We start from the raw sequence: 14,116 nt of genomic DNA on the forward strand, positions 1-14,116 counted from the left end.
AACAGAAGCGCCCACTGACTGTTGCAAAGAGTGATTCATGTTCTTACTTTTCTGTCCTGCTTTGCTGTGGAGTATGCTGAGCTTCTGATCCCTCACTTTTAACAGAGGCAGCAACAGTAGATATTGTTTCTGCCAGCTCTCTCTTCCTCTGATGTTCAGCCATTAAAGCTTCAAGTTGCTTTCTTCTCCGTCGCAACTCTTCTCTCAGAATCTCATGTCTTCTCATCTCAGACCATAACTGTTTCCAATAAAAAGGAAGGCATTCAAGTGTAAACAAAACAAAGTAACTCAGATTTTTTTATTTTTATTTTTTTTTTAACAACATGAGACAAGTTATCCTATAATGCTCATCTGGAAGACAAATTCTGAAGTCCTCTTTTTGAGGAAGCAACGTGCAGCTTTTTTAATGATAACAGAACACGCGTTTCTCATTCAGCCTCATCTAAGCTGTTAAAGTGAAATTTATGAGGAATGCTGATGATGTCAGAGAATGTCACTTAAAAAAAAGGTATTTTTCAGATAATTGTTTCTGATGTCTAGTCCCACTGGAAACAATATTCTTTGTATCTTCCTCCACATCTACACATACTACCATAATTTTCAGATCAAAAGACAGGATAATACCCAGATCTGTAATTAAGATGAATTTTGGGGGAAGAGAGGAAAAAGTATGCAAAACATACAGTAAATTTCAAATAGTGCTATAATTTCCTTCACAGATGACTTGCCTGTCATACGCCCTATCAAATGCTCAAAGCATGAATTTAAAATTCATTGAACTTCCCCATTAACATTCAACAACTGCTACCTTTGGGCAAAGATCTTTTGCTAGTTCAGGTCATTATTTACTTCTTTCCACACTTTATTAAACTAGGTACTACTCTACTCTCCAAACAAAGCACTCAAAAATGTGTCCAAGCTACCTAGAACTTTTTTCCTTTTTAAGCATCCCCTCTTTTTTAAATCTAAAAATATCAAGTATGAAATACCTCATTGCCAACTGGTACAGATTCATCGAAGTCAAGTAAAGGCTTGCCAGCCATGTTGCACTCATTCATGGCTGGAGTTGAGGCTGCTGGTGAAGTTTGCCTATTTGCTGGGCAGTTAACCAGGCCAGCTGACAACTGAAAGAGAAAGCAAAAGACTAACTTTCTAAAAATTTATCCACTGTTAACACCCAAAACACTTCAGCCTTCTTGAAATAGCATAATTAGTATTCAGTGAGAACCTTGATTTGAAAGCCCCTTAAATACTTAAGAGAAAGCAACAAAAATTCTTTTTATGTAATATAGCATTATATAATGCTGTAGATGCACAGTATTGACCATTTACTGCTCACTTCATAGAAAAACATCTTCAAAGAACAGTACTGTTCAATTCATTTGGAGTACAACTGCAAGTACAAGATTTTGATCACGTTTATGAGACACAAAATTGTTTCACAATACCAGAACCTGCAATGACAGAATTGAAAACGCAGAGACTAGCTAGGCACAGAAGATAGACAAATTTCAGTCTAACAATAAAATAGACGGTTCTCCACTTTTGAAGACCTGAAATTAGGCTGTGCAACTTTTGAGGACCAACAGCAGCAAAACAGGAGCTTGATACAGCAATCACTGAGCAAGAGCCTACAAAGGAACTAGATAACTAGAGGTCTTTTTTCGTTTTAGAAATCCAACTTCTCATAATATGTAATATGACTGGTACCAACTGTAAGTTTTTTAATCCAATTATTATATTTGGAAAAAAGACAGTTTGAAAAGTACATTTCACTGCTGAACAGCTTAAGGAAACAAAGAAATTCTACCTACTTGAAGGTCAGGACAAGCTTTCTGTAGCACTTGAATTTTTTCTTGAATTTCTATCAGCTTTCTTCTTTCTTCTTGTAACTGCTTAAGTTCCTGTTGCTGCTGCTGAAGTTTAGCTTCATAGAATTTCTCCCTGTATAATTAAGTTACCCACATTTTATTTGACAAGACATAACTTAAAGCATGATTCTACTGTCATTAGGCAAAGACATACCTTGCTTTTTCATTCAGTCCTACATCTTTTTGCATCTTATTGGTACTAGCTCGGACATTATTTGGTTGTTGCTTTGTCTCTTCCATCTCACCCAAAAACAAGTCACCCATATTAGATGCATTTGCAGCTGGTGCTTGAGGTTCTGGATCGTCATCCTGAAAGGGTGTTAGAAAGGTAGTCAGGCTATTTTCAAATTGATACACAAAAAAACAAGTTCAGTTTGTCAAACTAAATTATTTTATTCTAAACTAAATAGTCTATACAGTTTTACCTTTAGTTCAAATGATAAACAGAGAGGTTACCTTCATGTCATCCTGACTTAAAGATACCTTAAATCATGGTTCTCTATTCCATTTTTTTTTTTTTGCGAATTTTTGTATTCATAGCTCTCAAGTGAATCTGAAAATACAGAGCTATAGCCACTGCTTCTTTTTTTTTTCCCCAGCATGACACAGCCACACAAACCTACAGTACTATTACTGATTGCAAAGATGCAAACCTCATAAATATGAGGGAAAGATTGAAGACTTGCTATTTTTTTAAACGCTGCTGTATTATCTCTAATTCTGATTGATACCACTATGTAGCTAACATCTCTGTAGGGATCATAAAAAAAACAAGCCTAATGCAGATGCTGAGAATTTTCTGACAGCAGTATAATCTTGAAATAGCTATATACTATCTACACTGTTGCTATTATGAAACATTCTCACTCAGATTGATTTTAGACTTCTCACATAAAACTTTCCCTGTCTCTCATACAAATCTGTGCAGACATAAAATTAGATGGTGCTTAGATGTAAGGTTTCCATAGAGACATTAGATTTGTGAAAAGCTCTTTTTAATATAAATCATGAAAATTAGTGAGACATTTAAACTAAAACAGTTAATTCACAGCTGGCCCTTGAGAGTCTTAAAAAAAAAATATCCCCCCAATCCCACTCAAACATGTTGCAACACTTCAAATACATCTGAAGATTTTAATCAAAAAAATTCATTTTTCCCAAATGAAACAACACTGCAAAACCTAGGATTCCAGAACTAAAATTGATGAATATTCATTAGAAGCTTAAAAATGTACATCAATACTCTTTATATACATATATATATATATATACACACACACACACAAGAAGCCTTTTGTTTTGTTTTTAATAATCCAGTGCTAAAGTTAACTATTAAGGCCATTCTTGTCTTAGTTTAGTGCCCCTCAGGAAAATTACAGATTTGAAATTGAGAAGCATCAACCTCAGACAAATCAGTGTCTCCTTTCCCCAGCCTAATAACGCATATTATAAATAGCAAGCTAAGCAAGAGTTTCTCCCTTCTTCAAACTCATATGTTACGTGAAATAATGAATAAAAGTTATATTTTTGTACAGGGATTTATATTTTAAAAGTACCTGCACCATAGCAGCAAGGTTTTGTAACTGCCTCAGTTTCTGCTTTGCAGCTATGAGCCTATTAATCTTCTGCTCAAACTCAGCATCTGCAGCATCACCCAGGCTGCTTCTGTGACTAGGTATGGAATCTTCACTAGCTCTATCTTCTTCCACTTCATCATCTTCACCTTGTGGTAGGTCAGTCTCTTTGTCATCCTCCCTATTATGGCAGTCTGGAGGTGTGGAGAGGGGAGGAAACAAAACAGTACTAATGACATATTACTGAACTGCTGACTTAACATTTTGCTCAAACATAGTTCTCCCACAAAACATCACGTGGATATCAAAACTAAACTGAAATTATTAAAAAAAAATAGAACATACCTAGAGCAGAAGACATTTTTAGAGTCCTTATATTAGCAGCAGATCGGTTATTTATTTCACAGTCTGTATTAAGATGTCTTCCATCTCTGTTATTAGTTCCACACTGCACGTTTGAGTTGCTATTTATTTCACTCCAGCTAGTGATTCCCTGAGGATTTCTAGGGTAAAATGCATTACTTATGTTAGCTTTTTAAGAACTGGCATTGATGGAATTTTACTTCAACCATTTTATTAACTGGCTTTTATAAAAATGTGCCTATTTTCCCGATCCTTTGTAATAAAAAAACAAGTTAATCCCTCCTAAAATTCCCTTCTAAAATTAGTCCTGCTGTTCAGAATTTCTCCAACAGATTGTTTTAAAAACAATCAGAAGCAACTACAAATCATCTCCCTGCTGCATTTACAACATCAGCTTACAAGAGGATTTCAATGTGTACATCTTCACCAAAAGCTTTACATGATTCATAGCCAAATTAGTATTTATTTCTGCACAGTGAAGATCCTCAGTGCACACTCAAATGCATCTATACCCTGAAGGTTGTTTCTATTCTATTTTTCTAGATCCAGGCCCGTTAATCTTCTAATGGAATTTCATACACATTTGAGCGCTTAAGTCTAGAGTGATTACAGATTTTTTAATTCCTTATAATGATTTTCTAAATGTACGAATTAACCTACATTTGCTGTAGTACAAGATTAGTAATAATCTATACAAGAAAGCTACTTCAAATTAAAATTTTGGAAAAATTAATGTAAATATTAATGTAAATAAGTTAACGTAACCACGGAATTAATTGCTTCTAGTTGATTAAAATCTTGTATTGCTTCAGGATAACTGTGACAAGTTGCCTACAAAGCTTTAGAACAACAAAAATTATGATAACCTAATATTTGTAACAGGCTGTGGATCCCCATGTTCAGAATCACTTTCTGACTCTTCTGTTTCTTCCTCTTCCTTAGTGTTTTCATTCACAGCATCTGTCATCATATCAGATGTTTGTTCATAGTAGTGAACTAACTCACGCAATTCATTCAGCCTCTTACGAACCTCATTTAGCTTCCTGAGGAGAAAAAAAATGTTTGTTATATTAACTAAACCAATGAAAAATACAGAGACATATTTATAGTTCTTAAAATTTACTGTAATTTTCCTAGCTGTAAGCAATTTCTGCTTCAAGTTGAGCACTCATTTTACTATCCATGACCATCTAAGTAGTCCATGATACTAAATCGGGTACATTAAAATATGAAGTTTCTTAACACAGAACTTACTATAAACAACCTAGAACTTAACACTCAAAATCACTGAAGCAGATTATGGAAAAAATATTAAAGAACTTTTACTGAAGCTTTTCTGTTGGATTTAAGTTGTCGTCCTCTTCACTCTCATTCTGAGAAGCCAGGGTATCAGGAGGATAGGGAGCAGATGCCAGACTATTTGATTCACCATTGACAACAGTTACCACTCCTATAGGAGCAGAAGCAGCTGAAGTTGTACTTCTTTGGTCAATACTCCTCTGAGGAGAACCTGAAGCAGGAAAAACTACAGAAAAGACATATATATCATAACAACCTGCAAAAAGGAACTCGCCTATCTGAATTTCTTTAAAATGTAACTACAGAAAATATTATCAACATACAAAGCAGCAATTAACACCTCTCTCAAAAGAACAAGACCTTCTGTCTTAAGTTTCATGAAAGGCAATGCCATCAGACAGTAACAGGCAGCTTCTGTAAACAATACTTAAGTCAGCTCTCTTTAGCTATATCAAACTTCAAAGCAGCAGCTTTCGCGCTGTCAGTCTGCCCTAGGACTACTTTTAAGGGCTAATTTGTGGATGAATTGCTTTTCTTGAAACTTAATGTTTCAATGTTTCAACATAATAAAAAACTTCTAGCTTTTTTTTTTTTAAAACTCTTAAGCTCTTGTATCCATATGCTTTAGAACATGGCTTTAAGATCTGATGTTTGCTTTGTCCAGCTACTTAAAATCACATCCAAATACATTCATTTAAACGCATGTAGGAAGAAAGGGTTACAGTAATGTAACTATCAAACCCCTCTGCCCTTCTATAGGAGCACGCTCATTTCTTAATGTTCAGACTACACAATATCATCCCTCAGTAATTTCTAGCTATATAACAAAGCTTCACCAGGGTAAATGTGAAGGTAGAAGTAGAATGTTGTAACAAATAGTAGGCCCACATGAAGGCTTTAAGGATAGGAAAGTCATCTAAGAAACAAAACAGAAAAATCTAATCCATTCAGACAGATGAGCTTCTCTGGTATGACCTGTAATCCAAGTCCCTATTGATTAGTGGATGAGACGTTCCTTGAACAGCAGAAAAAAATCAAACCTGATCTTGCCATAGAGCTCTTAACTCTGTATTCAGAAGTACAGAGTACATAAATTCTGTACTGTGATACAGTACAGAAAGTTCATGTGGTATGCTCCAGGAGTCAGAAGTATCACTGACAAGCCTTGAAGAAAAAAATCCAGTCATCACAACCTCACTAGTCAACTGTAATAATGCTACAATAAGTGCTACTAGCAAAAAAACTCATTTGTGCTTGTCTAGCTCTCCATCAAGCCTGAAACTTTTACTGCATTAAAAACCTATTACATAACATTGCTCCATCACAGCTTGATCACCTACTACATTGACAATTCATTATCCAGTCACAAATTGAAAGACCACCTTACAAACATATTTAATAAACTGTAGTTTTGAAGAGATATAATTCTGCTTATGTTTACTTACAAGAGGAGTTATTTAGATGTTGGTCACGAAGTGTGTGAAGTTCTCCTAACAGTTTATCCATTTTTTGCTTTTTACCCTGCAACATCCGCATCTTGTTAAAAAGCTGTGCCTTCTCATCTGACAGGTGTTCTGACACCGAGGAGTTTCGGCTTTGTGAAATCTCTCTGGTAAGTGAAAGACTTTCTGCTTGCCTTCTATTGTCTGGCACAGACTGTGTCTAAAAAGAGTAACTTTGTTTTATTCAAAGTACCATGCAAAAAAGCAAAATATATTGTTAGAAACTAAAAGCCGTCTTATAGGCTTGCTAGGCTCAACAACAGAACAAAGAACATTATAATAAAGTGAAAATGATACTGAAAACAGTCTCATGATATCCCAATTATGTATTAAATTTATTTATCATTATACAGCAATATTGAAATTATTTCTTTGGACTTTCATGAAGAACTGTGAGACAGAAAGGATAGATCAGTCTTAGATAACCCTTAGGAACACAACGATGCTGAGTTTTCAGATTTGGAAGAGCCCTAATTATTCCACCAGTAGATGAATACAAATATGTAAGGCAAACATTTTAATTAATGTTCAAAATAGTAAGAAAAACAGACAACAGTAGAACTTAAAGCGCAATGCAAGAACTGACCTGAGAATCGTGCAGCTGGTTATGAAAGCGTTGAATTAAGTCATTTAATTCTTCATTCAGTTCTGATGTGAGACTTACTCCTGAAACACTACCTGTAGTCTCTGTTACAACTGGGCATGCAGATAAAGGAGGAAAAACGTTAGTGCTTGCTTACAGCAAAGAAATAAAAGGCCATTTGATGAAAATGCCTGGTTTAACAAGCATTACAATATTCTACCTTTTAAAACAGCAGCATTTACTTTTAATGCTGTGGCCTTCCCAACAACTTTAACTTTGAAAGATTATTTCCCTTGCAAGTCAACTTACAGCTCCTTCATGAAAAGGATATAGAAAAAAAGACTATAAATTAGAACTCTGTTTTGCAAAAAAAGGTCAGCAAAACAAATATAACCAAATTTTTTCGGGTTGATGGAAACATTTTGTTTATAAAAAACAATTACTAATATTAAATTACTTCTTTTACCCAGTAGAGATAAATTAAAGCATATTGCATTTAATTTACTTCCTTAAAATATTAAGCAGCACACCAAGCTTTCATCTTGATTTAAATCATAACTTTTACAGTTGCAAAGTCTCAAGGTTTCATCCTTGAAAAACCTTTACAGAAAAAAAAAGCACAAATGTTTTCCTCCTTGAAAGCTCAGACTGTAACAGTACTAAGATATGGAACTGACAGTTCAGAGGCTCAAACAACTCCTTTCTCTCCAGATATAAATCAATACTTCATTAGACAACCAAGCATAAATATTTATTTTTCCCCATAGATCATGACTTTATTATCTGCTCTGGTCACAATAAAGTTCTGCTATTCTCAAATACAAAAACATTTAGCAAGTTATTTTGCCCTACATTGAATTTGAACCAATTTTCTGCCCTACAATTCTGGTATATTTTACAGCTTTAAGTAAGTCAACACAAATAGCAGTAAGAAACTTAGTAAGGGTGACATCACTGGAAATACTACATAAATAAAAATAACAACAAAGTCCTAATTTATCATAAGCAATCCTATTTTCTACCCACTTTGTGAACAGAGCTTTGTTTATTCTGAGGAAAGTGGAGAGAGAAGATTCCACCACAGATCTACTGCAGTACAGCACATAGGAGAAAAACAGTTACTGGGAGCCATTTTAGAAAGAAGCAAGAAAATCCCTTTAAAGCAGCTTGCTACTTTTGCTCCTGTAGTAGCTTTCTACAAGCTCTCTACCAGCTTCTCTGCTTCTCTTCCTATAGTAAAATCTAATTTTCCTAGCTAGTTCTACCTGCTGTCCCATAGCGTATCTAATCAAGAACAGGAAAAGAGAACACAAAGAGGAGCTCATCAGAACACGGAAACTTGGACTTGTCATAAAATACAGGTATCAATGCTTGTATTCCCTACAAATTAAGTTATACTGAATACAAAAGCCAACTGTAATAAGAACTGCTGTTCCACGTAGCCTTCTAATGAAGCCTAATGACAGCTTTTATGGGGAAGAGGTAACAAGAAGAACAAAGAACAAGATATATTTATATATCTTGTATAATAAATAACATATAATCTAATAAATAAATAATATAATAAATAACATATAATCTTATAAATAACAAGAAGAACAGTAACACGGTCTGAACATGAAGTTACTCAGTACAAAAACATCATTCCCTAGGATTGCACACAACTGTAATCTACCTCATTTGCAAGGAAAACAAAAAACACGATTTGTGGAGACATAGACGAAGGGTATCATATGCAAAAAAAATTATTTTCTTATTATAAGCTAAAAGGACTAACCCGCAACAAAGAACAACGTAAGATAACTCACACATCAATGGCGCTTAAAACAACTATGACCTTTCAGAATTGAGCATTTGAGAAAACATAACTCTGCTGGCAACCTTTAAGTACATAACAGAGAAGTCTCTGTTCTAAAGATAGCTTTTAAAAAGTTGGGCGTGTATGAAAACTGATTAGAAGAATGTTTTTCAACTGAAGGTTGTAACATAATGGCGGTACACTATTGTGAGAGCCACCTCAAAATACACAGGGCAATGAATTTTAGAGTTCTAGTTCCATATTTGCTTATGTACTGCTTTAGCAACGTCCTCCTTTTACTGCATAAACCCTTTGTCTATCAATGGCTATTAAACTGTCAAGCAACCACCCGTTAAAAAAAAAGCAAACAAAAACAGAAACAAGAAAAATAAAATAAAATAAAAACCTCAGACTGCCTATGGCCAAGATATATGGAGGGACAGAAGAGGCAGACTCCTAATCTGAGCTGGTAGACCAGTTCTTAGGGAAAAACAACACACATTTAGAATTTTACAAGTAAGCCACAGAAATCAACTGCATGTTTTTAATTGACACATTATTTTACAGTATTAGTCATTTTTTTCATAAATAGAGACCTTGCAGTAAGATTTTAAAGATTATAAAAAATGTATTCTACAATCGCAGCTTTAATGATTTAATCAGCACGCTACCATAGCTATGACAGATACCGTCATTCCACATACCAGAATCATCCATGACAGCAATCGCTTGCTCTGCTTTATGCTGCAAAGCAAGAAGAGCTGCCTGTCTTCCTTGAAGAGCCTTTAATTGTTCCTGCTGTTGTAGCATCCTTTTCAATAAATCATGCTGCTTCTTCAAGTTTTCCAGCTCCTCCTTAGCTTCCTGTTGAGGATCTCTGGCCTAAAAGATACAGAAAAGCACTGCCATAACCACTACGATTTACTTGGAAAGTACCACTGCTTTCAAAAGCAGGACTTAAATAGAATCAAACAGCCTGGTGCAAGTGAAATGGGCTACCTGAAAGGTGAAACATTTTCAGTCTAAGAATTTTAGACATAACAGGAGGAAAACTGTACCACCAAGATATGCCTACCACTCCTGGGGTAAAGTTTTCTTTAGAAATCCCGTCAGCCACCTAGCACGTCCCAAAGACTAAGCCAAGCATCCCTCCATCCTTCAAATCATAAATTCACAGCAGAGTACATACATTTATAAGACTGCTAAAGCTAAGCAACATAAGGCGTGGTATCATGGAGTTACAAGATCTAGGTTGATTTACTAACCTAAAATCTCTATATTTTCAGCAGAAAATTTTGCGTAGTTATTCTTCTCTAACCTATTTCCCTGCCTATGGCAGGGGGGTTGGAGTTAGATAACCTTTAAGGTCTCTTCCAACCCAAGCCATTCTGTGATTCTACAGTGTGTATTTAGTTTTGCACGCTACATTTTTGCAACAGCTACTCAACTACCCCACCTAGACTTTGGCAAACCAATTTCAAGACAAGACATGCACAAACCCCTCTCTATTTTCAACCATATAGAAATAAACTGAAGGAATGAAAGCATGTTGTACAGTTAAAATACATTAGGAAAAAAATTACTTTCCTCTTACTACCCTAATTAATAATTGGAAATTTTTTTTCAGGAATTATCAGCAAATTACGTATTTCAGGGAGACATCCCACAGGTAAAGATCCCGCTCCTGTTTAAGTTTGATTATTACACTATGCAGATAAAAACATGGAAAATTTTGCCTCTTTTTCCTTAGCAATATTCTCTTCAAATATTTATGAATTCCTGTCTTAAAAGCATTATCTCTCCACATAGTGCTGAGTTCCTAAAAGACAAAATTCTCTAAATGCAAAACAAACTCAGCACTGAAAGTCAGAATAGGTATTTTATTAACATGTCCTGGGTACCACGGAACTCAGCTTCCCAGCAGACAAGGGAGAACACATCTCGAATTCTCAGCTTCTCAGAGAAGCATCACTAAAACATGCACTGCAACTGGCACTAAACTTTCCTGCTAAGTGTTTGAGTGTATAAAGCAGAGTAGAGGCACAATGAAATCAACAAGGGAAGGAATGGAGGGAGGAAATGGAAAAACTCTGGGTCTCTTGAGTCTCACACACCTAATTAGTAACCTAAGCTTTAATCCGTGAAGTACCAGATTTGCCAGTGTTCATTAAAAAACAAACTTCTCAGGTTTAGGTCTACGATTAAAATGATAAGCTTGACAAAACATTTAAACGTTTGATTTATAAAAAATGCCTGTTTTATTTTTTTAATCAGAAATGAAGACAAAGCTGTAGAAAACCTACAAACATATCAAATTCTAGACTCCAAGACATTCTGGCCTTCAACTTCCAACCAGAGATTTTTATGAAAATCTATTACAAAAAACATGGAACAACTGACATCTAACTCCCCAATTCATTTTTCCCCCAAAAATTTCTGAAATTACTGTGACAAGCGTCTGAAAGCCCAATTTACAATATGCTTTCCTTGAAAGAGATCAGAGAATTTGGAAGGGTCATCTATCACTCCGTCAGAACACCTTCTGTACAGCTGATGTAGTTAGATGTTACAAGTATTATTTTCTCTACCAGTATTGACACTTGAGAAGAGAATGCTGTTAAGCAAAGAAAACAACTCTAGGTAAAGAAAATGAATTCAGTGAGAGGACAGCTAGATACAGATAAGCTGGGCAAATGGAAACATTCAACAATAGGTAACAAATACATCTGAAGCAGGTTAACAGGGACAAAAATAAAATCAGCATATATAAACCATGTTTCTGAGGCTAAAATAATATTTTGAGGTGTACCTTAGATGACAATCCATGTCCTTGGCTATTAATTCTACAAGGCCAGATCTCCCTGTCATTCAGGGCAGCTGTGTCGCTTTTCTCTTTAGGTCTTGCTCTAACACCAATGTCTGTAACCTGTTCTTGTAAAGCTGAATTCCCCAGTTTGTCCTCAATGCAGGGATAAAAGCTCAAAGACACCTCCTTTGCTAAACAATTAGTATATTAGATTTTGTACTCCAGCTTAGCACGCATTTTTAAGCTGCAAACCAACCCACTTGTATCTTGGCATATACTGAAAACTACTACCAAATAAAATCTACTAAAAAGCAAAGATATTTTTAGTCATTCTTACAATGTGTAACAATGAAACTCCACATAGCAATCAACTTGACAAGAGCAGCAGCATTCATTCTGCATATATTTGAACTGCGTATAAAGAGAAATCAGCTGCAAAATGAAGAGCCAAATGGCAAACCAGAGCTCCTTTTGCAAAGATGAAGAAAAATGCATGTTTATATTAATACCTCTTGAAATCTGGTCTTTTTCCATTTTTAAATTAAATTTTATAAAGTTAAAAATACATATTCCCTGTCTGTACTTGAATTTCTTTACAGCAGCAAAAAATATTTCAGAATGTAATTACAAAGATCCCTTAGGATCTTAACTGTTGCTTTACTTCTAAGCACTTCAGTTACCATTTGTGGAGCACTGAGTACTAACTGGGTACAAGAGCACCAGCTATTATTTTTCCTCAGTGCATTGGAAGTATTGGAAGACATAGAACACAGGACAGCAGTTTAACTTGCCTACTACAAGAACTGCCTGTGATATAGAGGTTTTATAGATAGGAAAGAAGATGGTCTGTGAATTTCAGGATTAATTCAGAAAATGTTTTCTAACAGATGCCCATCTCTCAAAAAAAAAAAAAAAAAAGAGAAACTTCTGTGTTCAGCCAGTATTTCTACCATATGACTAGGAAGGTGTTTGACCAACAGCTCACTGATCACTCATTTATAACCCTCTCATCCCTACCTAACACCAGTAAGTTTTCCCACCAACAGAAAAACTTACAGATGAAAAGTCGCATGAAAAACTATTCCTTCCTACATCAGTTCCGTGCATACCTTTACCGAAATACACATTTAACCCTTCAATCTCCTTTGAACAAAGATTAAAGAAAAACTATCAGAGATATTGTTGTGACAGAAGTATTGATTTTTAAATTCATATTGAAGAAAGTCCCACATGTGCATGTATACCTCCTGAACAGAAGGTTAGGGAATTTAGTATTTTTGAATTAACTGCAGATCATGTCACTGTCACAACAATTAGGAGGAAAAAACAAAACCCACACGAGCCTTCACTTCTAGCACTTTAATTACTAAATTACTAAAAAGCAGCTTACCATGGTATCTGAAGCCTCAGACTGCACATCAATGTTTAGCGATGTGCTCTCACCTACAGAACCAGATCTCACAGCTGAATCTATAGTCCGAACATCCTCCTCCTCATTTTCTCTAGCCTGAAATATTTCAGTGGCATAAATCAAGAGCTATGCAAATGGGGTGGTAAAAATGAATTATGGAAGGTACTACATCTCAAAAACCAACACCCCCAGTAGCACCATCAAAACAGCAACAGTGAACTCCTTATAAAAATCAAATCTTACAGTGCAGAAACAAATACATTATGTTCTCAAACTTACAAGCATCTTTTGCAAAAATTTCAGATAGGATTTCTCCTGCTCTTTAAGGTGATCTATAAGGTGTGACAAACGCTCAACATTGGCCGATCTTTCATTTTTCTCTACAAGATCATCCCGCATGGAGCTGGCCTTAGCAATATAGTCGCGAATTTGAACTAGTCTGCTCACAATCTGTAAAGACACTGAAATTACTGAATGCATTCAGCTACAGCTGTAAGGTCTGTAATGCACAAAACATGGTGACAGCAACAGTAAAGTAGCAGCAATAGGGTGGCATACTGGACTTTCGATCATTTAACCACTTACAGAAATGTGCTTATAAGTCAAAAGCCTTTATAACAAGAATATACATGTATGCATGCATAAAGTGCTGAAGCACAGGGCTTCTTGTTGACATAGCCTTAACAGAGTTGAACTAATACTACTAACATATGAAAATACTGAACTATGAGACTATTTCCTCAAACTGTATAACAGAGAACTAACTTCTATGATGAAAATTAGTACTTTTTAAAAATGGGAATAAATGGACAGTAAGGTCTAATGGACAACACATTAAGCTTGGTTTCATCTTTTCCTCAGGTTGCCTTGTAGAACAGTATTTACTAATAAGGACATACAATACAAGTT

The 14,116-nt window shown here is 35.3% G+C and overlaps 1 protein-coding gene across 11 annotated transcripts in view; it reads right to left on the minus strand.

Annotated features, from left to right (window-relative positions):
- PCM1 (pericentriolar material 1) overlaps positions 1-14,116 on the minus strand; it is a 42,382-nt gene that overhangs the window by 22,016 nt on the left and 6,250 nt on the right. For 7 of the 11 annotated variants that reach the window (XM_068681462.1, XM_068681461.1, XM_068681467.1 and 4 more), the window contains exons 5-17: positions 13,487-13,657; positions 13,187-13,303; positions 9,695-9,872; positions 7,196-7,305; positions 6,553-6,769; positions 5,135-5,333; positions 4,675-4,851; positions 3,791-3,948; positions 3,428-3,639; positions 2,026-2,180; positions 1,815-1,944; positions 990-1,124; positions 48-238 (exon numbers count right to left, since the gene is read on the minus strand). In XM_068681462.1, coding sequence (XP_068537563.1) covers positions 48-238; positions 990-1,124; positions 1,815-1,944; positions 2,026-2,180; positions 3,428-3,639; positions 3,791-3,948; positions 4,675-4,851; positions 5,135-5,333; positions 6,553-6,769; positions 7,196-7,305; positions 9,695-9,872; positions 13,187-13,303; positions 13,487-13,657 — 2,150 coding nt within the window. The remainder of the gene's footprint in view (positions 1-47; positions 239-989; positions 1,125-1,814; positions 1,945-2,025; positions 2,181-3,427; positions 3,640-3,790; positions 3,949-4,674; positions 4,852-5,134; positions 5,334-6,552; positions 6,770-7,195; positions 7,306-9,694; positions 9,873-13,186; positions 13,304-13,486; positions 13,658-14,116) is intronic. The other 4 variants (XM_068681471.1, XM_068681466.1, XM_068681469.1 and 1 more) reach the window with 2 other exon arrangements.

This window comes from Anas acuta, chromosome 4, assembly GCF_963932015.1.
Source record: "Anas acuta chromosome 4, bAnaAcu1.1, whole genome shotgun sequence".
Classification (NCBI taxonomy): domain Eukaryota; kingdom Metazoa; phylum Chordata; class Aves; order Anseriformes; family Anatidae; genus Anas; species Anas acuta.